Raw genomic sequence first — 26,710 nt, 5'->3', positions numbered from 1 at the left:
TGACGGCCATTATCTTTTAAATTGACAAACATCATATGTGTAATTCGTGGCACAATTCAAACGGGATCGAAAGATAATCTTTCTCTCCCCATTGACTTCAATACATTATTTTTCCCCGGAAGTGGAGGGACTTCGCCAATCTATAAAGTTAAATTCTGCTGTGATAAAATGCCATCCTGTTCTAAACCACATCAAGGATTATTTCTGAAACAGTATGGAGCTCAAATGCTTTTTCTCTTGTGGGTTTATCACAAGGTGAGTTCCTTTTTTTATTTCCTGCTTTTTAAACACATGTGCTCTACATTACAGGTTAGCTCTGAGTGTTAGCGAGGCTTGCTAATGTAAAGAAAGACAAGATTACGTCCAAAACACGTCAGGCATTGTTTCTGATAGCAATTTTCTGTTGGTCCGCTGCCAGATCGGCAGCAAATCTGTATCCACTCATTGTACACCTGTTTTTAAAAGATTTGGATACGGAGGAAAAGAGAGTGTGTGTGTGTGTGTGTGTGTGTGTGTGTGTGTGTGTGTGTGTGTGTGTGTGTGTGTGTGTGTGTGTGTGTGTGTGTGTGTGTGTGTGTGTGTGTGTGTGTGTGTGTGTGTGTGTGTGTGTGTGTGTGTGTGTGTGTGTGTGTGTGTGTGTGTGTGTGTGTGTGTGTGTGTGTGTGTGTGTGGGTGGGTGGGTGGGTGGGTGTGTTTGTGAGTGCCAGGTGTGATTCACATGGGGGGATTGGGCACATAAGGGACACACACATCTTGTGTGTGTGTGTGTGTGTGTGTGTGTGTGTGTGTGTGTGTGTGTGTGTGTGTGTGTGTGTGTGTGTGTGTGTGTGTGTGTGTGTGTGTGTGTGTGTGTGTGTGTGTGTGTGTGAGTACACCATGGGTGTTACAAAGTTGACTAAATCATCCAAAATTCTATGGAAGTGGTGATCAGCAATTTGATATGTTCAAATGTCTACCGTGAAGGATATCATAAAGCCTTAATGCAATCGAAAAACAAACAAAGAAGTTATGACTGATGAAAGTAGTAAATCGGTCAGATTTGACCCGAAGAGAACAGGAGGGTTAAGTCAGCAGATGAGTGTTTTGAAAAGGAAATACTAAAATGCTACTTTTACTCAAGAAAATTGAGTAAATACTCAAGTAGCCTACTGCTTCCACCTCTGGTTTTACACGAGCAGGAGAACGGAAAGGGCAAAGTGAGGAAAAACATGTTCCTTGTTTTATTTAAGGAATGTTTATGGATCCCTCTTTTTAAAGTTTGAACACAACCCAATATATGTTTTATAACAAAGATATGAAAGTATAAGGGCAATCTAAATTTCATTTCAAATGTATAAATTCATAAATGAATATATGAACATATTCATCTAGTATCTGCATGAAGATACATAATTCACCGCTTTCTCCAACATCCAAGATAAGGGGATATCATTATACTTCAATTAATATACTTTTACCATTGCAAAACCGAAACACCACACTCTCTACGCACACAACATTTTACTTTCAAGGAATGTCAGCCCTACTCGGGGTCAAAGGTATAATTTTGCAAGTTAAACCAGTATAAAAGCACAGCAGCCGCCGCCAGACGAGGACACACATGGAGCCTGATGGTGGAGAAAAAGGATTGCAACATTACTCCTGCAAACTTTAACATTTAACTCGAGGCTTTAAGAAAGAAATGGATGGTTTGACTCGAAGCTGCTGCTACATTTTAAAAGGAAATCAGCAGGTAAAGCGTTTATTTTCTACTTTTTACAATGTGTAGCTTTCTGAGTGTTTCACCTTTACACTCACAGTCTGTTTTTGTATGAAAAAATTAGAACATACTTCAAAATGACAACTACACTCAACATTTGTTTCAATCTGCTGAAGTACTACTTGTGAAATTAACCTTTTATTTTGTATTTTTGGCTTTTTTCCCCACTTGTTTCCTTAGTTTATTCTATGGCAGTGTTCTCTACAGAAATGTTTTTTTTTGTGAGTGTATTTGTGTCTAAATCAGAAGCTATAGCTTTCGACGTCACCTACGTTAAATCCAGCCGACGTGATTGTAATCTCTGCACAGATGTATCTCAAGTGTTAATAATAGGCCCCGCTGTAGCTTTGCTGTAATTTCAATACATAATACATCATGTTACTCTAATGAGGTGAGGTTGCATATGAAGTAACTCTTATGAATACACATGAAGAGTGAACCAAAGGGTACGAATCATTTCAGTGGTTACATTAGAATTGTATATTTTAGATCTATTAAATATGGTAAACAGTGTTTATTTGGCTGCATTAATTGACTCATGCTGACATGCTTAAGACTAACAGATATGACAGGGCGCTCTTGTAAAATAGGCATTAATAAACATGTGTAACATTAAAACAGGCTGAGGGACAGCGGTTCAGCGGAGCATTGTTATTGTGCCGATGACGAGCTGAAAGGAGAATCAGAGGATTACAACTGACTCTGTGAGCGGACATATTGTAAAAATACTGTTACATTTAATAATATATATATATATGTACAGTATATGTTTCTGGTCATATTATAAGTTCTGTGTAATATGAGGTAATGAATTATGTTGGAGAAAAAAAGGGATCATGTTTTCAAATCTTAAAGGATTACAAATATATTTAGTTAAAAACCGTTTCAGAAAAGACAAAAAGCTTCAATTGTTAGTTGAGCATAATTAATTACAACATTATGTACAAATGTGAAAAACAATTGTTGTTTTTTTAAATAAATGTAATCTCATTAAGCTCTTTAATTAACCCTTAGATGCCCGAGTGACTGGACCCTACACTCTTCCATAAGTGGGTCAAAAAGGACACATATTAGAATAATATGTGTTTTTATGCCCTTTTTTGTCATATTTGTTAAGTATATGTAATCACTTGTATAATATTTAGTATTATATTTCGGTTCACACTAGAAATATTTTATATTTAATTGTTCACTATTTATAATTGTAGAAAAAAAAAATCATTTTTGAAAAAAAAACGAAATTCCATAGAAAATGCATGCGGGTCATTTTTGACCATGGAAGCTTGGGGTAGTAATACAAAAACTACAATTTCTTAAAATGTATACAATTTTAAAATGTGAATGGCTTGATATCCAAAACATGTTTTTTGAGGAATAGGTGGAATATGAAATGTATTACAAAGATACTTCAAGAAAACCACCTCACCGGGTCAAAAAAGACCCACTTATGCATCTAAGGGTTAAAATATATAAATTGCACTTTATCTTTTTTTGGGGTAAAATCACCTCATTAAATATCTACATTAACACCAATATAATGTCACACTTCAGCATGAATCCTTGTCTCTCTGTGTCAAAGTGCCTCTCGTTCAGACAGACACAGATACAGTAACTCAAACTGGCTCTGAAGCCTGCGCTGTGCTACAACACTGCATAAGGAATGATATGCAAGAGCCACGTTTGAATATTCATGAGCGAATCCATGGGCTGTTTGTACCGAGCATTAATGAGCGGCTCCAGGGGAAGCCGCGCCCAAATAAGGAGCTGGAAGAAGTCAGGCCTGAAAACATGGAGTATGGAAACAGAGGACCTCTTCCTCACATCACAACATTCAACCGGTCCAGGATCAAGTCTTCATAAAGTTTATAATTAGTAAAAGTAAAAGAAAGGAAGCTTTGTTGCACAGTTTCTCTCCGCCTGCCACAACGTGAGGGAATCAGACTGAACTGATTATTTTACACTAAGTCTCATTTTGCTTTATTTTCCTCCCATTGATGTATATATTGTATTTTATATAATTTGTCTCTATATTTAATTTCTTAGCTTCCTCTTGTAATTGTTTGGCTTTAATCTGCTGTTTATGAATGTTTGTTGTGTCACATTAGGGGTCGAGAGAGGGGACGAGGGATGGGTTGTGTTTGAGTTGAATTGTTTGCTATTCTTGAAAAATAAAGTATATTGTTTTACTTGTAAAGGAAACACTGTATTCAGCTTTTGTTCAAAATATGTATTAAAAAAACAACATATTCAAAATGTATATCTGGGTTTAGATGTTTCTTGTAGCTGTACAATACTGTATGTCATTGTAGCTATTTAAATGGATTTGAAAGTAAAAAAACACAGAGTTATAACACAGTATGGATCTCCCAAACAGCATGTCATGTACATACTTAAAAGATTACACACCTTTGGCAATATTGTTAGTAATTGTGTTTGTGCCAATTAAGCTATTTGAATTTAAATGTTGATTTAAAAGTGAATAATAATGAACCAAACACAGTTAAGGTGTTGTAAACAGCATGATATGTACGCACTTAAAGATTACAATGCATTGGCAATACTGTATGTCATTGTGGTTGCACCAATAAAGATATTTGAATTTGAATTTAACACAGTCTGGATCTCCCAAACAGCATGAGACATAAATATTGTACATATTTATTAAAAAACAATTATAATAATAAGAGTAGAAATGACTATATAGTAAAAAATAGTCTCAGAAAAGGTAACCCAGTGTCTTTGTTTAGGATTTGTAAGTATATATACGTGCCATAAAAAATGTATGAATATTCAAGATGGCTGAAGAGTCCCAATCATCTCCTACACAGTTGCTCTGGCAGTTAGGAGAGGGCCGCTGAGAGGAGTTTTCTGTGAAAGACATTAGCATGCCTTTGAAACAAGAGACCTTGAGTCTGAACAAGGGCTTTCCATACTCACTTTGGAATGTAATTTATATGCACAGACTGAGGTGTGAGGCCAGGGGATGTTGGGGGGGCAAAAAGGATCCACTCAGTACAGGTGTAGCTTTCACCGGCCAACAAAGTAGATCCAGTTTTTACACATCAGTGAGTCCGTCTGAACCTGCAGACTCCACAAGATAATATTTGAAGATAATTGGATGTACTTTCTTATATTTCCTCTTGAAGAAGTATGTTTCCCCGTCAAAGAGATTCAGTTCCCAGTAAAAGTGTTGATGCTCCACTGTTTGTTTGACGACCCGAGTTACTTTTGGTGCTAGTGCCACCGGTGACCTGTGCGCTCCACTCTCTGAATTATGCATGGTGATTATTCGACGTAGTCCTCTGAATTGTAAATCCTCACAATTATACAGCCCATTGTCTATTCATTATTTCAAAACGAATGGGAAATTATGTAAAACTATCTCTAAAGAGGAAAGCAGCGTGTAATATGACTTGCCATATTGTTCATGCAATTCAAATACTTTAGCTTTTTCCCAGAGTTGAAAGAAATCAGACTTGGATGAAATCTGACTTGCATGTCGTGTGGAATTATGGTACGTTTGGAAGATAAGCTATGATAACTACACAACGTGCCATGAGGTGAGAGCAGTGAGGCAAAGAGGGCTTTCCAATTAACTTCCCTCAAGGTTAAAAATACAAGTGTTGACGGAGAGTTAAACTTATCTGCTTTTCTCCACCAGACGAGCAAAGGGCTTCAGAAATGTCTCTTCTGTTCTGCTCCTCCACACATCCCTCAGACTGTGTGGAGGAGCAGATGCTACTGATTTCGTATATTGTTAATGTGTCTTCTACGTAGCCAAAAGTCCAATATGCCTACAATGTATAGCATCTTCCAGAAGGGCCAGTCAACGTGTGTGAGCTTTTGTGGAAATTATTGACACACACACTCCTCCTCAGGTCTTCAAAAGTGAAGGTGCCTTGAAATTCTAGAAAAGCCTTTCTTTTGAAATGTTATTTATGCTGCCTTGGAAGTGACTTGTTCTAAATCTTTACTTTTTGTCGGACAAGGCAAGGCAAGGTTATTTATAAAGCACCTTCCAACACAAGGCATTTCAAAGTGCTTTACAAAAAAGAACTGAGCATACGTTTTCTCTCACACCTGCATCCCACAATAAGACAAATATTACATGTCATTATGCTCATAACACACACATTCTGCATGAATGCAAAGACACTTATTCTATATATACTAACTCTATCAGAGGTCCATTTATTACTGTAGGTGTGTGTCCATCAAAACGTAAAGCCATGTCACAACTAAAAGTTCTCAATGTTTCAATGTTTGTTCAAAAACGGCAATCAGCTGTTTTAATAACAATTGTAAATGCTGGGAAAAGGGTAATTCTATATTTAAGGTTTTAAAATTAGGTTTTATTTCTGGAATGCTGTGTGTAAGCATTAGTGATTAAAATACATACATGATTATTAAAGATGTGCCCACAGACTGGACCAACGGATTTAAATTCAAATACTAGTTTTCTTCACATGGTTTTCTTTATTGCACTCGGTCACTTTACATTACATTACGTTGCATTTAGCTGACGCTTTTATCCAAAGCGACTTACAATAAGTACATTCGACCGGGAAGATACAACCTTGAAGAAAACAGAATTATATAAGTGCATCAGGTTTCATAGAGCCAAACATTTCAAGTGCTACTCAACTGGCTTCACTTCTGAAGGCAATCACTCAAAAATATTGTGTTGCTTGTTCTTGGATATTTGACCTTCATCTTCAGAATGATGTGTTTGCAGTTTACACTAGAAGGCAGTTTTCATATTCATCTGTTTAAAGCTAGGGTAGGTAATTAACTTCAGAAACACTTTTTGTTATATTCTATGGAATGCCCTTAACATCCCGATAGCAATGAATACATTAAATGCTTTGACAATAAATACATTGAAAAGGTTCATCTGTGGAAGCCGTGTCGCTGTAAAAAGCACGGCCAATCATTTTAGCCGGCCAGGCTAAAATAACTGGATGGCCTACCTGCCTGTCAGCCTTCCATCTCGTGCAAAAACTTATCTCGTGCCCTCATTGGTCATGTGCGCGTTCGTGTGTGTTGGGGGAGGGGCTCTGTAAGGAAGTCTGAAGGAAAAGGCAGATTTTTTCCGGCTTCGTACTTTCAAATTCTAGCGCACTCGAGCTGGTTTCTCCATTCTTACCTACCCTACCTTTAACACGTGTGAAGATGATTTTGTGACATCTTAACTAATTGTACAGCGAATCCTGGTACAATATGCAGCTTATACAAGAGAGAGGTGGAGACCTCCAGCTCACAAACTCTGAACAGTGAGCATAGGCTACACTTTTCTCTGAAGTAGAACAGACATTTCTTTGCATGTTAATGAGGTCTAATAGACTTCAGACACAAATTATATTATTTAGACAATACGCCTGAATTGTCTCAGCATTTAAATCAGCAGTTTTTACATAAAGCACTAATATACATTTGGTTTGAAATCTCAATTTTTTTGTATTATTATGGCAGATAATTATAAACTTAGATTATTGATTGTGTTTTACTCTATTACTGTATTTCTGTTATGTCATGCTTTATTATTATCCTCCGCTCTGATACACACACATCTCAACTATTATTGTAATGGTGGATTGCTGAATAATCCTTTTTAATTTATAAAAGTTAAGACATTTTGGCCTTGCTCTGGTTTCATTATTAACAGACTGAACCTGCATTGAGACGCTTCCTCTTCCTCATCTTCCTCCTCCTCCTCCTGTGGAAGTGTTACCCTCTCATCCCCTATCTCCCCTCATCCTCTATTCTCCTCCTCACCTCCTCTGCACTCCATCCCTCTGCTGAGCACAGGTATTTGTTTAGGAATCTCTCGGTGGAAATTATACTCCATCTCCGGCACTCTCTATCAACACACAATTATCATGGGCGATCATGCAGAACAGTGGTGAATTCAGCTGGGAGTCTGATGACATTACTGACTGCTGCAGGAGGAGGAGGAGGAGGCTGCAACACACCTGCATTAAACCTCTCTCTCTCTCTCTCTCTCTCACACACACACACACACACACACACACACACACACACACGCACGCACGCACGCACGCACGCACGCACGCACACACACACACACACACATACACACACACACACTGGCATACACTCTCTTTGGGATATGGATTGAGACATTTTTTATATATCTTATTAGGATTTCATTTAAACCAGGAAGTCCACCAGGTAATACATATTTCTCTTGAGGGAGACTTGGATGAAAGGACCACTTTAAATTGACACGTGACAAATCCTTGTGATCTTATCTTATTATTTATTTATTTGTATTAGCATCGGCCAATCTCTGTGGCCTCTTGTTGTGACCTGCAGCAGCACCGACATTAGACATAGTTAATGTTCTGCTCACAACCACATTTTCTCTACATATTGAAATGCAAAAGAACGTGCTCTTCATTAAAAAATGATTTCAATTCAATGCAAACCTAATTCACTGTCAAATTATTATTTTATAGGGGCCTTATCATGCTTATTCAGGGTCATATTTGTATCGTGTGCCTCTACTGTGACATGTCTCCATGCTTTAATGTTCAAAAAGCTCTTCTCATACTGCCTCTGCTGCAGCACCTCTTTTCACCCTCTGTCTGAAACCAGAGCCCAGTCTGCTCTGATTGGTTAGATATATGTCCACTTTAAAACAATTGCACATATTTTCTATGCAAAAATAACTTTATCAATCATAGCACAATGGCCTTTATAAACTAACAGCTGATGGCATTACAAGAACTGCTTTACTTTTCCAACGGTGAAAAGTATTTTAAAATTCTACTCCGAAACATTTCATAGACAAATAGTGTACATTTTACTCCACTAAATACATTTTAAAACTTGCAGTTACTTTGTACATAAACTGATATGGTATAATGCAGTACTGTAATAGTAAACACAGTATTTAAATTACATTTGGTCCACATTGCACCTTCAACACTAAATTGCTACTGAAAAGAAGCAACATAAAAATATGTTACACTGAAAGTTCCATTCTGCAAAACTTGAGAAAATGTTGCCGAAAATACTTTATATTATTCTGAAAAGGGACATAAGTACTTTTAGATGCTAATACTATTCTACTTTTACTTGCAACATTTGAAATCAGGACTTGAACTTGTTTTGGAGTATTTGAAGACCATAGTATTTGTAGTTTTGCTAAAGTAAAGTATCTGAGTACTTCATCCAACACTGTACATTATAGTAATCATGAGAAATCCATAGTTTTTTATAATCCAGTGTCCTTTCACTTTTGAACGAGCGTTGCACTGCAGTAACCCGGTGTAGTTTCTCTTACGGCTGAAGTAAACATTGGTGCGGCAGTGCGGACAGCAATTTGAAATTCTCAAATTTGAAAGTGTGAATCTCCATCCTAAAGAGTTTTCTGTAAAGGCATAGTCAATCTCACAAAGTAATCAATGCCTACATTGTGCCGCTGCATCCTGCATCCGGGCATCCACAGATGCATTTCTCTCTGTATGATAAGCATATTATAAAGCTGGAAAGGCAGAGAGTATACAGACACACGAGGAGCGACACTGGAGTCCATTCAGATCCTGATCAAATGCTCCATTCAAGAGTGAAATTACCCTCCGTCTGTCAGCAGAGGTGTGAGTTCTTTCATCTGCAGATCCTTCCTCTCAACTTGTGATTAAACGCATACTGCACATACATTGCACATAGACTCTAGATAAGCAAGATAGGTTTCTGCCTCTCCGGGTAAAGCGTGATGTGTGTATTAAGTGAGACAGCAGTGCCCTCTTGTGGTGTTTTAGTTCAATTTATTTTATTTTTCTAAATATTAGCTTTATGCATAAGGTGTTCCCCTGATTGGTCCCTGTTGTTTGTCTGATCACATGTCACTGTTTGTCACATTATTTAACATTGCAACCCATCGCCGATTTAGAAATATTGATTATTTTCATCTAAAATGTATTTTATTTCTTTTTTTGACTGGTTAAAATTAGACTTTTTATTGTTGGCTGAAGCCTGGATTTGGGAGCACACATTCCTTCAACATTTTTTGACTTAGCTACAAAGACAAAGTGATAAATTTTATGCATCACAGGTTCACTTTAACTCTTCTTTTTATTAACAAACAGATAACAGGAGAAAAAAAACATTAATTTGGACAAAAAAACAAGACGACAGAAACTCAACAACATAAACAGGAAATAGTTAAATAAATGTAGAAAGTCAATCACGCTTCAAGCTCGATTTAGAAACAGAATGAACCGTGCTGGGACCAAGAAACTCCAAACAAATAACAGCGTTTCAGGATATGTACATAGTTAAATAGTGTTGCAGATAAAGCATGTTACACTCAGTGAAATATAATATTGTATGATATTAAAAAAGTCAGATTGCATTGTTCTCATTGTCAAAATAAGACCAAAACCAACAACACACTGATGCTTCAAACACACATGTGATATGTCTCTGTTCCATGAGCTCCGTATCTATCAATGAACCTGCTGTTGTTCAAATCTAGTCAAATCTATTTATTGACAAAAGCCCAATATCACAAAGCTCACATTTCTCCACAGGCTTTATGATCTGTACAGCACTTTGAAACTGTTAATATGGATACGGAAAAAATCATGAGATGTTTTTTATTACATACAATAGGCTTCAAGTGTATGCTGAGTTTTCTACATATGCACTGTTCCACTGTTGTGTATCTATCCTATTTGCATATCTTTTTCTGTATCCCTGCAAGTTCTTGAACCATTTTGTCTATCTATATGCACTATGTTATGATTTTACTTTTTTTGTTAAGTATATTGTACCTTTCATTGTTGAAGCCTGAGACTTTTAGCTGTGCGCTTGTATGTAATTGTCTGTATTTAAACAATATACAAAGCATTATATACTGTATATAATGGCGTGTGTTCATATTCTCCCTGATAAATGTCATTAGCATCCACTCAAAACCCTCACAACTTTTTTTCCACCTTCTGTTTGAGGATGTATCTTCATGTCTGAATGCACTGAATGTAACTAACTTTGGGTAATATATGATCTGCTATATTAAACGTATTATAATGTGTGATCAGGCTGGTTGAGAATACCATATAACTGAATGTTATGCAGCTCAAATGAAAACATCTCAGGCTGGAGTGATGAAGGCACCATTTTTTGGTTACAAAGTGTTTATCCTGTCAGATCATTTATAGCCAGAGCTTCCATATAAATAGTCTTTATTTACATAGCAGACAAAGTGGGGAAAATGTCAGGTCTGGTGGTAAAACAAAGAGTCCGATCATCCAACCTGCTGCTGGGGGAATTCAGTTGCAGTGGATCTGGATGGTTCGGCCGATGAGGAGGAAGAGGAGGCCGGCCAAGAAGCAGAAGAAGATGCCGACGGGAGCGAACATGAAGGACAGCCCGTAGTGGAGGGAGAGCTGGAAGTCTGCACACACTGTGGAGCGCTGGTGCTCGATGTAGAGCTCCACCACGTCCAACACCTGCACCCACAGCACGTACATCACCACCACACACAGCAGGAACAGGCCTGGGGGGGGGGGGATTAAAACTCACTTTATGATCCAAAACAGAAATAACAACACAACAATTTGAAAGTAAGCCGTGACAGGTAGAAGTCCTTAATATTCAGAAGTATTATAAGCTACTTATAGCTTGTTCTGTAGAAAGAAATGTCTCATGCGACTGATATATTTTTAATGTCTGACACTATGGTTAGTAACACTCTTGGTTCAATGGGGCTGTTTAAGGTACTTTATACACAATTTAGTTTGGTAAGTTCTATAAATGTGTTGTTAATATTTAAAATATTCTCTCATCTTGCTTTTTTTGTGAAATACTGACTACAGGTTACAATCTTGGGCCAAGAACATTTTTTTATTGAAACCATTAGAGACATTCAAGCAAACGTCTTTGAACAGTAGCATGCAATGGGAGAACATTCCGAAAACTTCAAGGCCCCCTTAAAAAGTGTGCTTAAAGTTTGTCTAATAGATGTAACCATTTGAAACCTCACCTGATGCCAGGAAGAGGCTCCCGCCTGCTTTATATAAACGGTGGCTGGCGAACGGAGCCGCACAGATGATGAAGAGACCCCCGAGCAACACAGCGGCCACTCCGATCAGCATGAAGATGCTCCAGAAACCTCTGTAGACTGGACATGTTAAACACAACTGTAAACAAAGCCATTGCATCACTGAAGAATATAAACTCATTCTCTAACATAACTTAAAAAGACACTTACTGATGGCCGAGTCATACTCTGTTGCATTGTGGGAATGTTGAGACACGGGGAATGGGAAGAGGTAGGCGTGCGTGCACACTTTGGAGTGAGGCTGGTTTACTAGGGAGAGAAAGAATACATTTCATGCTAATATTCAGGTTCATATTTGTGTTTTGTGTCTCTTCTGTGACATGTCTCCATGCGTTAATGTTCAAAAAGCTCTTTATTTGTCTCATACTGCCTGTGCTGCAGCACCTCTTCTCACCCTCTGTCTGAAACCAGAGCCCAGTCTGCTCTGATTGGTTAGCCGGCCGGCTCTGTTGTGATTGGCCAACAGCTTAGAGATGCCCCGCCCCTTAGCCTATCACGTAAAATGTGTTGGAGCGCTTGGCAATAGACTTTGAGTTTTACATAGTGATATCACTATGTAACAGAAGTAATCAAAGGAGTCCAATGGAGGAAGGGGGTGAGTGTGGGAGAGTAGCTCGCTCTGGAGGGAACGTTGGGATCTTAGTGTTTTCAGACCATTAACATGCACAGAAACTTATAACACACAAGAGGAAAGGGAAAACCCCCCAAAAGCCTAATAGGGCCTCTTATATTTAGCCTTTTTTTTATATACAGAGGTCAAATAGAGGACATCACTTAAAAATGAAACATATAAACAGTATAAGGTGAAGACTGACTGCAATCCTTTTACTCTCATAGATTCAAGTTTGAAAACAGTGACTCAAAGTAACGATTCATCTGCACTTTTTCCCTCATGTTTTCTCTCTTCTCTCTTTCCTTCCACCATGTGAAATCTGCTCAGTGCCAGAGGTCGTTTCTGACAATGAGCCACCATTCAAAGCAAGAGAATCTGAAATAGACGACGAACTATCACCTGACAAACAGCCAGAATAACATCACATGGCACAGCGTCTAAACACACGAGGGAGTTTCTACCATTAAAGCCTCATTCAAGTTTTATTGACGGATTAGCAGCAAATGAAGAAATGAAATGTATTCTGAGTCATCGTGCTGCCATGTGACTCTGGAGAAGACTGGGTTCCTGAACTCAATGACTTCGAAAGGCGGGGGAAAGCACCAGTCATAGGAAAATGAATGGTTATGAATAATACTAATAATAATAATTGTTTTATTTATGATGCAATAATAACGATCTATGGTAATCACCCTAATCTGCTTTATGTGTTATGTACTAACTTCTTCAATATTTAAAAATAACAGCAATTTAAATCATGGATTAAATTACTGTTTAATGCTTCTTTGTAATAAGTTATTTAACTTGTTTTTAAAAGAATGCTGCTTTTAAATTTTGAATTTGAACTGTCTTTCTATTTGTTAACTGCTCCACCTTTTCTTTGTCTTTTAAAAGCAAATTCAATGTTTTGTTAACATCATACAAGTTATATTTACAAGGCTTTGAGTCTTCATGTGTCACAATGTTGCTCTCTAAATAAAAATGCCTTGCTTCAACTGTATAGATTCCTTCCTATTGGATTTTAATTCGGTCAGAAGAAACAAAACAAACTGTTTAAAAGAGTGAAATGAATGACTGCGCGACGTCTTTGCTATTAAACAGTGGAAATGATTAGAAAGTTAAACCAAAGGCAACACATTAAAAGGATTAATTAACTAAGGAAGCAACATCATGAGAGACTTACTGAACCAGAGCTTCCACATCAGGTCTTCATCTCCAGCGCTGCCTCCAAACGAACACTTCCAGAAAAACCCTTCATGGTACAGAGTGACGTCAGGAGCGCCTTCCTGCACCACCACATCGCCACGCTGAAGAGATAGGAGAATGATTTATTACTTAAAGGTCCCCTATTATACTGCTTATCATCAATATATTATAGGTCTCAGATATATAAAAAACATGTCTCTGAAGTGTTTGGCTCCAAACACCTAACAGATCATTGCAGCATCCCATAATCCCCTCTGTTTCAGCCCTGTTTCAAAAGTGCTGACACAAGCCAAAAAATCGTTATGACATCATAAAGTGGCTAAAATCTGATCAGCTCATTTTCAGACAGGTTTTCATATAAATGGGTCAGGACAGAAAGAGAGAGAATCTTTTTTCCTGAAACTTTCAGAATCTCTTTACACAGAGGGGACACATGCTGATGTATAGAAGAAAGTATATTTTGCATAATAGGTGACCTTTAATATATTCTTAAGTCTGCAGAATTAGGTTTGAGTAAGCGTATTGATGGATGTGTACTCCTGAGAGCTGTCCCTGATCATGTGTGGCAGGTGTGAAGCTGTCAGGTCAGGAATGAGCTGAGCGAGCGCCTTCAACCTCCGGCAGGTTTGTTGGTGCCGAGCGAGCGTGCAAACCAAGGCCTCATCTCTGGTGGTCACTATTTTTGCACGTGAGCAAAAACTCCTTAATCGCCTGTGCGGTCCTCAATAAATCACCTCTCAGTGCAATGAGAGCAGCTGTAATGAAGTTGGACTGTCATCTTTTACTATGTTAATCTAAACAGGTGTGTTTTATTTTTAAATCTGCCTTTAAAGAGCTTGTAGACGCACAGTATTGGGGTCAGGAACCCTTCAAAGGGGTGGTGAGATAAACCTGAGGTGTCAAAAGTAGTAAATAACATTTGAGAAAAACCATAAACATATTTATTTTTCAAAAAAGGATTCAAATGTTTAAAGACAACCATACAATAATGACCTTTTCCTCTAAATTAGTGAATAGTTTTAGCCTTTTCATGCCTTAAAATATATTTGAGCAAATCATTCAAGGGAAAATCATCAAGGGGTCAACAGCAAAAGAATTGAGAGAGAAAACTAGATAAATACTATCGGATGCTGACAATCCAGATAAGATAAGATATATTATGGTGAATCCTGCACTTATTGCCACACCTTATTATGCCATGTTAGGATATAGATTTAATTGAAAACATATATATATTTCACATTGCATTACTGTACTTACTACGGGCTACCACTGTTATTGTGGTGATATCATGTCTCCATTCCTGTTTCGCTGCCCACTATGAAAAGCTAAGTATGTTCTGCTCGGTGATATTTAATACAGTTCCATGCCACAGGGACTACTGGTATTTGTATTTCTATCATAGGGCCACAAGCAAGTCTCAATCACTCCATAGCTGCACACACACTATTAAACAGTGTCTGATTACATGAAGAAGTCCTGAGGGGATGCTTCTTCACACTGCAGCCCATCTAATGAGAGAATGTTTGAAGCAACTGATTTTTAAAATAGACAGTAAGAAATGTACTTAAGTAATTTACTTAAAGACAATTATCATGTACTTTACATGTGTATTTCCATGTAATGCTACTGCTGACTTTCACTTTTGATATTTTAAGTACATGTTACTGGTATTACTTCTGTACTTTTATTTGAGTAAGAATTAGAATATAGGCCTTTCACCTGTAAAGGAGTATTTTAACAATGATGGTACTTTTACCTCATGAAAGATCTGACTACTCCCCTCCACCAGTGAATATAATAGATGTACTGTCCTGTCCTGTTAGAGCAGCTGTCTGAAGGATATTTCCTTGGCTTACAAATATGAATGTTTTTCAACCTAAAAACACATGATAACTATTATTTCAGACATGACAAACGATGACTGATGTGCTGCTGTCTGAACACCCACCTCGACTGTCACACCACCAACATCTCCAGGGTTTGGGTGGCAGCTCTCGGAAGCCATCAGCCAGTAATCTGTCCCAAACGAGAGGAGGGTGAACACAGCTGCCAACGCCCCGAACAGCCCCGCAAAAAACAACGCCACGTTAAGCCTCATGGTCCGAGATAGGCCTGCAACTTTCCCCTCCAACTACAGCAAGCACACTCCTTCCAGTACATCCACTGTGCTCCAGCTGGGTTTATGGATCCTCTCCTGTCCCTCTGTATGTGTTATGTGAGGACAAGGTTGTGCACATGACTCCCTTTGGACCCTGCTGGGGTCTGCAGTCAGCCCACCCACCCTGGGCTATATTTGGGGTCTGATTCCTCCACACTCCTCTCCACTGAGTGTGTGGAGCAGTTGGAGATTGTGAAGGGAGGGGATCAGCTGCGCAGAAATAACCGGCGGCAACTGGACACCCATCGTTTGCACGGGAATGTGAGGGCAGGGAGAGACTGAAAGGACAGAAGAAGAGTTTCAGTATCCCACAACACCCTGCTATAAGCTCATGTAAACAGACACATGTCGTTTCCTGTAAACAGGGGGATGAAAATTAATGTAAATGCATCCTTACTTGAGGTATTTTCAGCTGTACCACACCCCCAGAATACATAAGTAAATATAAAATGAAACAGTATTTTCAAACTGGTAATAGAAATATAATTCACATTTTTCCAAAACAACATCTTCTAAAAATATTAGGCCATATACAGAAAATACATTTAAACTGTTAATTAGCATATCAGTTTATAAAGGTACTTCATGATCATGACAACGAAAGCAATCCTCACATGTAACTATTACTTTACTGAAATTAAGCTAATGCCACATACTGTATATAGCATATTATAAATAGTATTTGAATTACATAACCCCATACCTTCTTTTGTGTGGCTTTGTTTGCTTTTGGTTGCATTTCTTTGTTGTCATTATAAATTAAACTTTTAGAAAAAGTATTTTAAAAAAGTGCCATTGACTTTCAAGAAAATATTTGCAGGAGAATTAAAGAAACATTCAATTAAATGTATTTTATGTTATTGAATTAATCTTCCACCAATAGATGTTTGAACCTTAAACAAAAAAGTTGTAAAATATGTTGCTGTGGTTTGTAACCACCAGTGTGAGTTGAGAGGAAACACTACTTCAGCATGTGTGGGGAACATATAGCAGTCACTCACCCTACATTTATAACAGACAAAGACACATTTACACTCTGGTGTGAGCCAGGCCACACTCAGATAGTAAAACTCCTCCCACATCCACTGTCATGACCAATATTAGTAGTCATGACCAATATTGCCAAGTAAAAAAAAACTAAAAGGATGGGAAATATTTACTTTGCTATAAAACAGAAATATAGTCCATGGCTTTGAATATTTGAATATGGCAGCCTTCAAGTGACTGTAAACCCCCCTTAAATTATGTGTGTGTTTTTCGGGCCGTTTTTAACATGTTGGATGCCTTCATTTGTCCAGCAGATGGTGGAAAGGTAACTGAAATCTCAGTCTTTCTAAATGTTACAGGTGAAAACTAAATAGATATACAAAGTATTAAATAGTCCAGTTTATCATTGCAAAAAATGTTTACAAGAATTGTTTTGAATATATAAAACATTTAGAAATTAACATTTGTTGGATATATACTGTGTATTCTGTGTTATATGTACTTCTTAAACGGTTTAATGTAGTCTTGTCTGTTTGATTCTTATTTTATTGTCTACTCTTTTTGTTATCTTCAAACCAAAAAAATAAGTTTACAATTCGACAAAAAAAACTTTTTATATTGGTGTCATGTAGCTTAAAATGTAGACACAAAACATTTTCATTGCTTAAAAAGTCTTTAGACAATGTAATATATCAATATAGTCAGATTTGTATCTTGAATTGTTGTAAATGCGGTTACAATTAAGTTATTCTGTGATTTGTTAAGGTTTAAGATAATGTAAGTCTTATCTATATATTTTATGAATCAACTTCCCGATCCAGGATTGTGACGTCAGCGGACGATACCAACTCTCCTATTATCCGCGGGGGATTCAACTAATAGGTCAGAGCAGACAACACGGAAGTTCAACACCTGAGAAATCTTCAGTAACAGTCAGATTCACCAAAGGACGTGTCTTATCTCTTTAGAATTCGCCTTATATTTACACCTACCGTATTTCTTCAGACGGTTGATACGGAGAAGTCTCGCGCTGACCCCTGCACATGATATCTCCACCGGGACGCAGCCGTGCTCGGTGTGTTTGGAGAGTTTTCAGTGGAGCGGATGAGCGCTTCCGCTTTTCCTGCAGCCGTGCTGTCACTACGGGAGGATGAACAACCAGAAATGTAGCACCTTATATCAGAAACCAGGAGGACGGACGAGGATTATACAATGCATCTACGTGGTGGGCTTCATGGTGAGTAGCTAACTGAGACTGTACTGAGTGAGCTGTCATGTCATGGTTTCATAACTCGAAAGGTATGATGTAATAAAACAAAACAATTCAGAGATAATACATGTGCTTCATGTTCAGATCATGCAAAAACGGCCAAGGCACCCTCAAGGTGTTTGCTTGTGATTTAAAATTAAAATGTTATACTTTGGGGTTTGCAAAGCAGCTCTTAAAAGTGCATATTTTCTCAGGAATTTTTCATGTCAGCAGCAAAAGTCGATGTCATAGCATAGCTCAAATTCCCTTGAACCTAAACAGCATACTTGCACAAACCCCTTAAAACATTCACCTGTCATCCGTAGGTGTAATAGGGAATTACATTTTAAAGCATGGTTTGTAAAGATGTAAATGTAGTCATTGTGTAGTTGTGTGTTACCCTTGATACCTGCAGACTCATTTTGCTACTATATACAATACAATACAAGTACTGTAGAAAGCTGGGACATACTGTAGGTATCATCATTTTATTGATTAGTATAGGGGTCATTAGCACACATTTTTGAAATTATTTTTAATAGATGCATCAATACTTTCTGGCCACTAGAAATACAATAATGCTATTAATACTATCTGTACATACAAATACACACGGTGTGTATGTTGTAATATAGAACCCTAGCCACTAAATTGGGGAGATTTAAAATAACAAAGCCGACACCTGCTGTCTCTTCTGAGCATCGCTGTCTGTAAAATGTGCTTCAAAGTTGACTGTTTCTTCCTTACATTTAAGAACATTGAGAAACCCAACTCGTAATCATGAACAAGAAAGTCTGTGTAACTCTAAACATGGTTAGAATCCAAGTTGTTTTTCAAGCTGATCTGCAGACATTTGCATTACATTACTTTACCTTTCAGCCTGCATATCTGGCTAAATGTGATTTAAAGATGCCCAGATTTTTGGCCCGCAGAAACTCTTAGGGACAGTAATGCTTCTGCAAGTTAAGCAATTAGTGTAATGAGTGGTGTTAGAGTGCTGTATGAACTGCTGTGTGACTCCAATCAAGAGTTTGGCAAGAGCTGCACTGATCTCAGCGATGCGGAAAAACAGATTTTGTTGCAACTCTCGGTTCTTTTGAGTTCAAAAGGGTTTCTTGTGTGATTTAAAGTTTATAACAGCTGGATACACCTGGGCACATGACTTTAATCTCTCTCCTTCATATCCTTGTTTTCTTCAGGATTTGTTTGGGGTGAGCATGATCATCCCGCTGCTCAGCCATCATGTGAAAGCTCTTGGAGCAAGTCCCACTGTGGCTGGTGTTGTAGGTGAGTTGTAATCTATTAAGTTACATCATAGCTGCAGATGTACTCCATGTCCCGCTCAATAAGCTGACAAGCTCTGAAAAGTCTCATGACCAAATCATTATCTGCTAGCTAGAATCAACAAGAACACAGAGGCCGATAATCTAATGTTTTATCGAGTCTTACATTCAGATAATTATCATCATGGGGTCACAAAACATTTGTAATATGCACCACATACTGTATACTGTATGTTTCATACAGTAAATATAAGTGCCAAAATCATGCCCTATTAGGCTTTTTGAGGCCTCCATTGGACTCCTATGTGTTCTTCGGTAACATAGTCACATTGTTGGGGAAATATTTTCCAAGGCCCATAACTTTGACCCAGTTTATCAGTTCAAACTGTCCTGACTGAGCACACGCACCGGTAACCTTGGCTGCTGTGCTCTCAGTGTTTTGTCTCCCTGCTCCTGCCTGTTGGCGTCAGCTGATAGAGGTGTTATGATTCTATCTTGTTCTGCAGCATGTTGATTATTCTCTCTGAACTAGCTAAATACACGGGTCTGGGGTAGAGTTCTTCAGAATTGATGTGGCAACTCTACCGTGTCAGAACCTCTGACACTTGGACTTGTTTTGTGAATTCTCCGGCCGAAGCTCCAAATAAACCCATCAGTGTTTGCCATCAAAGCTCCAGCTCTCCCCGTGTCTCCTTTGAGTCGGTGACTCCTCCTGCATTGCTACACAGAAGTTTCCCCCACAGTCACATCACTGCGTAACACTCGCAATTCTATTGGCAGGCGCTCCAACACATTGTACGTGATAGGCTAAAGGGTGGGACATGTCTAAGTAGTTGTCCGATCACAACAGAGCTGGCCAGCTAACCAATCAGAGCAGACTGGGCTCTGGTTTCAGACAGAGGGTGAAAAGAGGTGCTGTAGTACAGACAGTATGAGGAAAATAAAGAGCTTTTTGAACATTAAAGCATGTAAACACGTCACAGTACAGACACTAAATAAAAATATGAACCTGAAAAGGAGCATCATAGGGCCCCTTTAAGTTTGGATAGGTTGAGCTCTCAGTCCACCATCATTTTAGACTGTTGGTTGGAAATGTGTCTAGGACCTAGGTTATTGTGATTCATATACAATTTGTACCCTTTCTGGTACATGCTAAATTAATTTCTAGTTGAATTGCTTATAGAACATGTGTTGCCACCTAAATGCAATGTTGAGTACAAGCTTAACTTATGTAAGACTTACTGTACTGTTTACTGTGAGTGTGTGTACTGTGTAATAATCCACAATATCCCATTGTGCTGTTGTAATACTGTAGGTATTGTTACAATCTGAACACACATATCGTCTGCTCTGTGCTTTCTATTACTCATGTGATTTAAATCAAATATAAATCTTCTGCAGGATCTACATATGGGATCTTGCAGCTCTTCTCAAGCACAATAGTTGTAAGTATACACTTTTTTCTGCCAAAAAAAGCCTCTGTCTCCATCCGGAATATCCTGCTTGACAAGGCATGCTCACATTCCATGTCGTTCCTGGTATTTCATGAAAACAATAAGCAATGTTTTAGGCTGTGGTCACAAAATACACCCAGTCTCTAGACATTCACACACAAGCTACTCCTGGTTAGCCACATGCACAATGTTATTGTTCTTTTTCTCACAAAAAATCATATTTTTACCATTCTCTTAGTCTGACTTAAAACCAATGGAGATCATTTATCAGTGATTCAACCTTCATGATTAAAAACTTGTTGACGCAGTTAAGAAAATTGCTCAAAATATGCAGAGTGCTCTCTCTAAAATAATCCTGGCATCTGACTCAAGATTCTCCGTTATCCACGTCATTCTCCTGCCGCCCCCATCTCGTGAAAAATGTTTTTAATTCTCAGTCATGCTACAAATTAAAGGGATAAGGAGTCATCTGTTGGTTCCCCCGTGCAGACCGGTTAAATCCTGATGCACGTAGGGAACAGCTGGGTCTCTATGATAATCCCACCAGGCTACACCCAGAACTCAGCAAACCCAATTGGTCCTAATTTCATTATTTCATCGTGTGTGTGTGTGTGTGTGTGTGTGTGTGTGTGTGTGTGTGTGTGTGTGTGTGTGTGTGTGTGTGTGTGTGTGTGTGTGTGTGTGTGTGTGTGTGTGTGTGTGTGTGTGTGTGTGTGTGTGTGTGTGTGTGTGTGTGTGTGTGTGTGTGTGTGTGTGTGTGTGTGTGTGTGTGTGTGTGTGTGTGTGTGTGTGTGTGTGTGTGTGTGTGTGTGTGTGTGTGTGTGTGTGTGTGTGTGTGTGAGACACACACAGAGAGAGAGAGAGATCAGGCAAAAGTAAAGACTTAACAGGCTGGCTGCTAGTTTGTGAGCTTTAGGGGATTTTCTCTTTATTGAACATCTTTGTAAACTACTTGTGTACAGAGACACACTTCTGTTTGTCTTCTTTTGTTGGGCTCTGTCGTCAAGAAGATATTTCCGCTAGGGCAAATTCAGTTTTCATTCTGTTGAAATACACACATGCACAAACACATGCATTTCAAAGGACTGTACAAATGATCCACAAACATGTGTAAAAGTGTGTGTTAAGTTCTGTGTGTTATTCGCTGTGTGTGGTTGTCAGGGCAGCTGGAGTGATGTGGTGGGGCGGAGGTACTCCCTGCTGACCTGCCTGCTGCTGAGCGCTCTGGGTTATGGTCTGCTGGGGATGTCGAGCAGCATCGCTCTGTTCGTCCTGGCACGGATCCCTGTGGGTGAGTCCTGAACTGAGAACATTTTGATATGTCACAGTAGGAAAGTCACAGCAAAAGAAATCAATGATGGCTGAGTTTCATTCACCTTTTCATTATAAATGTCAGTAGTACCACCTTTGCTTTTCCCCTCCTGACAAGTCACCATGTCTGTTGTGAGATGGGTCTATTGATGTCTATAGATCTGTATTTAACAATATTTTCAAATATTAATCAAATATTGCCTTGGAGCCTTGTGCAGAATCGACACATTTCTTTCCAAATCATTTGAATATTAGATCAAAATCTGAATATTTACCCCATTATGTCACACATTTTCTTCACTGATCATGCTTTGTTGCTAAATGCACCACCAATTATTATTTTAAAGCTGATAATGGTTCAATTCAACAAAATTATAAATGCTGAAATTAGCCAATTGGGATAAATGTATTGTTGTTTGATAGTCTTTAGACCTAAAATGATCTAATATCCTTACCAAAAGTCATTAAGGACAATAGTAGGGAAAAGTTTACTGTAAATTATTTACTAGTAATAATGTAAAAACTATAGTGCACAGTGCAATGTGTTACCTGGTCTGTAAACAGAAAACTCACCTTTGATCCCTCATGTACTGTAAAGCCATATTCACACTATAAACATTCAGAAAAGGACAAACAGAAAGTGAAATAACCAGCAATTATTTCAGTTTAAAAAATCACACTTTATGTAACACCATGTCCTAGATATTTTGGGAATAAACCTTCATGTCTGACACAAACATCTCCCAATTTGGGATCAATAAAGTACATCTTATTTGATAATATTATTACATTACATGTAATTTGTTTGACGCTTTTATCCAAAGCAACTTACATACATCCAGGAGCCATTTGAGGTGAAGTGTGTTGCCCCGGGACACAGCGACATGCTGACTACAGTGGGACTCGAACTTGCTACCCCCTGATACGAAGTCCAGCACACTCTCCACTGAGCCACAGCCTCCCTATTATGAATTATTCAGCATGTGATGTCTCAAATCAGAAATAATTTTTGGAAGATTGGAAGACAATTTCACTGAGAATCCCAAGTGCAAGGGGTTAGGGTGCAAATCGTAGACAATTACATCTATTCTTTAGACATAACTCCACAAACGTGTCTAACTGTTCAGCTATTTGAAGTTATTGTAAAATATTGGTGTTTAAGAGTTTAGCTAAAGCAGAATAGAAGAGCTGTAATTCCTACTTTGGTTTACTTCTCATTTTATACTGAAACCAAAAAAAAAAACTGCTACTGACAGTTTGTCTATTTCTTAACTCTTGGGTGAAATATAGTCATTTAAAGCAACCCATTAGTACATTGCTCTCATTCACATCATCTGCCCAAAGCCACCACGTCTACCCTTTAATGGCAGGTTCAGCCTGTTAGCCTCACTGTGCCTGTCTTCCCTCTCAGGGCTGTTCAAGCACTCCCTGTCCATCTGCAGAGCGCTGCTGTCGGACCTGGTCTCTGAGGCAGAGCGCCCCCTGGTGATGGGACACTTCAACGCAGCCTCCAGCGTGGGCTTCATCCTCGGCCCTGTGGTGGGAGGGTACCTGACGGAGCATGAGGGCGGATTCTACACCTCGTCCTTCACCTGTGCAGTCATCTTCCTGGCTAACGCAGGTGGGTACAAAACTCTGACATCTGAAATCAACGTGCATTAAAATATATAAACATTTATGCGTCTTTCACTTCGTAAGCTGCAGCACTGTCCTGAGAATGAACACATACAATAATGATGAATTGTATGCTTTATAGAGGAAACAATTGTTTTATAGTATTATATACAGTATATTTTCGGAAATATAATGAAACACTTTCTATTACATCCATGTTTTTATTTACATATTGGGGTTGTAATCTGCTTAATGCACTGTATAATTATACACAGTTGTATGATAATATATTCCTTTTTTATCATACAACACTAACCACAACACCTTATATTATAATTATTTTATAGTGGCTATATTTATGTCCAAGTATCATCATTTTTCAATTTCATTAAAAATGTTTTACTTTATTTAAAGCAAACAATGACCTCTTAGACTAACTTACAATCACATATATGCACTATAAAAATATTATAATGTATGTATTTCCTATTATAATACATTGATACATGATCCTTGCAAAAGCTATAATTAAAGGTTATAATACTTGACCTTATAAGCCATTATAAAATATATATACCTATCACTCTACAGTGGTATAAGCAGATTATAATGCATTAAAAGCATGTTTATTATGCATTACTGAAAGGGGCGCCAAAATATGTATCTAACATCGAGCATTTTTTATTCCAGGGCTTGTATTGATGCTCCCATGGAGCGAGACGCTAATTCACCGTAAAGACACCAACTCTAACAACTCCAACAACTCCAACAATGACACAAGCAAAGGTTGTCATGACAGCAACTGCAGGAAGTCAGTGCACAATGGCTCTCATGCAACTAGTCACCACCCAGTGTCACCAGCAGAGACTGAGCCGGGCTCCAGAGCTGCTCCCCGCTGGAGGGAGGTGTCTCTGCTGCAGCCGGCCTGGAGACAGCTGTCCTCGGTGGGCTCTAAGATTCACACGGTGGCCTCCTCCGACATGTGGGACCTCTTCCTGGTGCGCCTTCTGATGGCTATAGCTATCATGCTGTACTACAGTAACTTCTCCCTGGCCATGGAGGAGCGTTTCTCCCTCACACCGAAGGTGACGGGCTACCTGATCAGCTACAGCAGCACCCTGGGGGCCCTGGCTGGGTTCCTGGTGGGGCCCGTCACGCAGCTGTATGGGAACAACATGGCCGCTCTGCTGCTGCACTCCACGCTCCTCACCTGCTTGCTCATCTTCCTCTACGCCGCGGCTCCCAGCGTGGCGCAGGTGCTGGTCAGCTCCACTTTCTTTGCCATCTCCACCTCTATCGGACGGACGTGCATCACGGACCTGGAGCTGCAGAGAGGGGGGGTGCAGGCCAGCGGGACTCTGATCGGGGCGGGGCAGTCGGTGACAGCAGTGGGTCGGGTCCTGGCCCCCCTCCTCTCAGGTCTGGCTCAGGAGTTCAGCCCCTGTGGCCCCCCCAGTCTGGGAGTGCTGTTAGCGCTGGCAGCTGTAGGTCTGCTGCTCGTCAGGATCCCCAAATGGGACGGCAGGGGGAGGACGAAGAAGAACAAAAACACTGAGTAACTGACTTTAAAAATGATGGAAATGAGTGCAAATCTACCACTCAGAGAAGTGCTCTTATTTTGAGGCCAGCTGTGAAGATGAAGACTCATAGTGGGGACGTTATTTCCTGCTCAAAGGCAATATCTGTTGATATGGCGACTCAACAGGGTCAAAATGGCTCCTCAGCACCAGCACTGCAGCCGTTCTCTCAGGGAGGACGGATTCAAAACTCAAGCGCAGGACCAAGAAGTTAAATCTGCTCCTGTGCTGAAGTTTGATCTCACAGAAGCATTGTGTCGGCACATAACACTAAACAACTCGTTTTTAAATTCTCAAACCACTATATTGTCCAAAGTCCTGGAAGTTACTGTAAAGTTGCTGATTATTCACTGCAATTCAAATAACTGAAATATTAGAAGGATGTATTATTAAAATGCCTTTCTTTAGTGTTACGAACATTAACGGTGTTCAAGTAGAATCCTAAAAATACAATTGTGAAGCCAAAAACATGTCCCCTTTAAGACGAAGGTGACCCTCCCTTCAGATTCAGACAGTAATGCATTAACATTCCTTAATAAGGTGAACCTGTAGCTGAAACTGGGCTTCCTTCCTGCCCCGAGGTAGATCACACTGTTGTAGGTTAGCACGAACCAAGATGGCAATAAATATACACTCTTTACCTCGATGCCAGGTGTTTCTCAACATTGCACTGCATTTAAAATGGTTATTAAAGTGGTGTAGGAGCAAATGTTTGTTCTAGTTTCTAATCACATTGTTTTATTTGTTCCATCTCAGGATGGTAAATGAGAGATTTTAAGATATTATTGATAGTCATTTTTTAAAGTGACATTTTAACTGTATACTGATCACCACTGTTTCTTTTTAACAAAACAACCACTGGCTAAGAAGGAAAATTGTCTTAATGTGTGTAAATTTGTCAGTGAATCCAGGAAATACTATTCAGATTCCGGCCCAAAACAACAAATAAACAACACTTTGTACACAAGTCTCGAGTCGTATATGATACACTGAAATCAATGCTGCAGTTTGGATGTTGAGTTGAACTCTATCACACATACTGTTAACACTTCTCATCTTCTTATTGCTTTTACTTCAAACGTATTTACTTTTGTGGCAGTCCCTCTGTGGTACATTTCATCATTACAACTGAATGTCAAAATTCTCCTGCGTTGATTTGATTGTTCAAATCACACAATTGGGAATTGATGAGAGCAAAAGCACAATCTTTAAAAAGGAGCTTTAAGGAGGTAGAGAATTCAACACATGGGGTAGTTTAATCCTAATTTGACTAAATGCAAACCTAATAACTATATATTGAGAGCCAGAAATGTGTGTTTTCTGATTGAAGGTATTTGAGTATGCTGTAAACCTAGCTAAAGGGAATATTAAAGAGAACCTATCCACTAACTTACATGCATCAGGGC

At 38.9% G+C, this 26,710-nt stretch overlaps 2 protein-coding genes across 2 annotated transcripts; one reads left to right on the top strand and one right to left on the bottom strand.

Annotated features, from left to right (window-relative positions):
* Positions 1-10,557: 10,557 nt before the first annotated feature.
* Positions 10,558-17,938, bottom strand: tmem182a (transmembrane protein 182a). Its single transcript, XM_079665323.1, has 6 exons — positions 17,809-17,938; positions 15,620-16,107; positions 13,646-13,769; positions 12,000-12,098; positions 11,772-11,909; positions 10,558-11,285 (listed from the first exon to the last, which is right to left on the bottom strand). The coding sequence occupies exons 2-6, from the start codon at positions 15,767-15,769 to the stop codon at positions 11,059-11,061; spliced, it is 738 nt and encodes a 245-aa protein (XP_079521449.1). The 5' UTR covers positions 15,770-16,107; positions 17,809-17,938; the 3' UTR covers positions 10,558-11,058.
* mfsd9 (major facilitator superfamily domain containing 9) lies at positions 17,915-26,271 on the top strand. Its single transcript, XM_079665314.1, has 6 exons — positions 17,915-18,053; positions 19,265-19,352; positions 20,750-20,793; positions 21,964-22,093; positions 23,525-23,734; positions 24,418-26,271. Exons 1-6 carry the CDS (start codon positions 17,967-17,969, stop codon positions 25,284-25,286), a joined length of 1,428 nt encoding a protein of 475 aa, XP_079521440.1. The 5' UTR covers positions 17,915-17,966; the 3' UTR covers positions 25,287-26,271.
* The last annotated feature ends 439 nt before the right edge of the window (positions 26,272-26,710 follow it).

This window comes from Notothenia rossii (genome assembly GCF_949606895.1).
Source record: "Notothenia rossii genome assembly, chromosome: 2".
In the NCBI taxonomy this organism is placed as follows: domain Eukaryota; kingdom Metazoa; phylum Chordata; class Actinopteri; order Perciformes; family Nototheniidae; genus Notothenia; species Notothenia rossii.
Note: the sequence above shows the minus strand (reverse complement) of the source record. Positions and strands in the feature narration are given on the sequence as shown.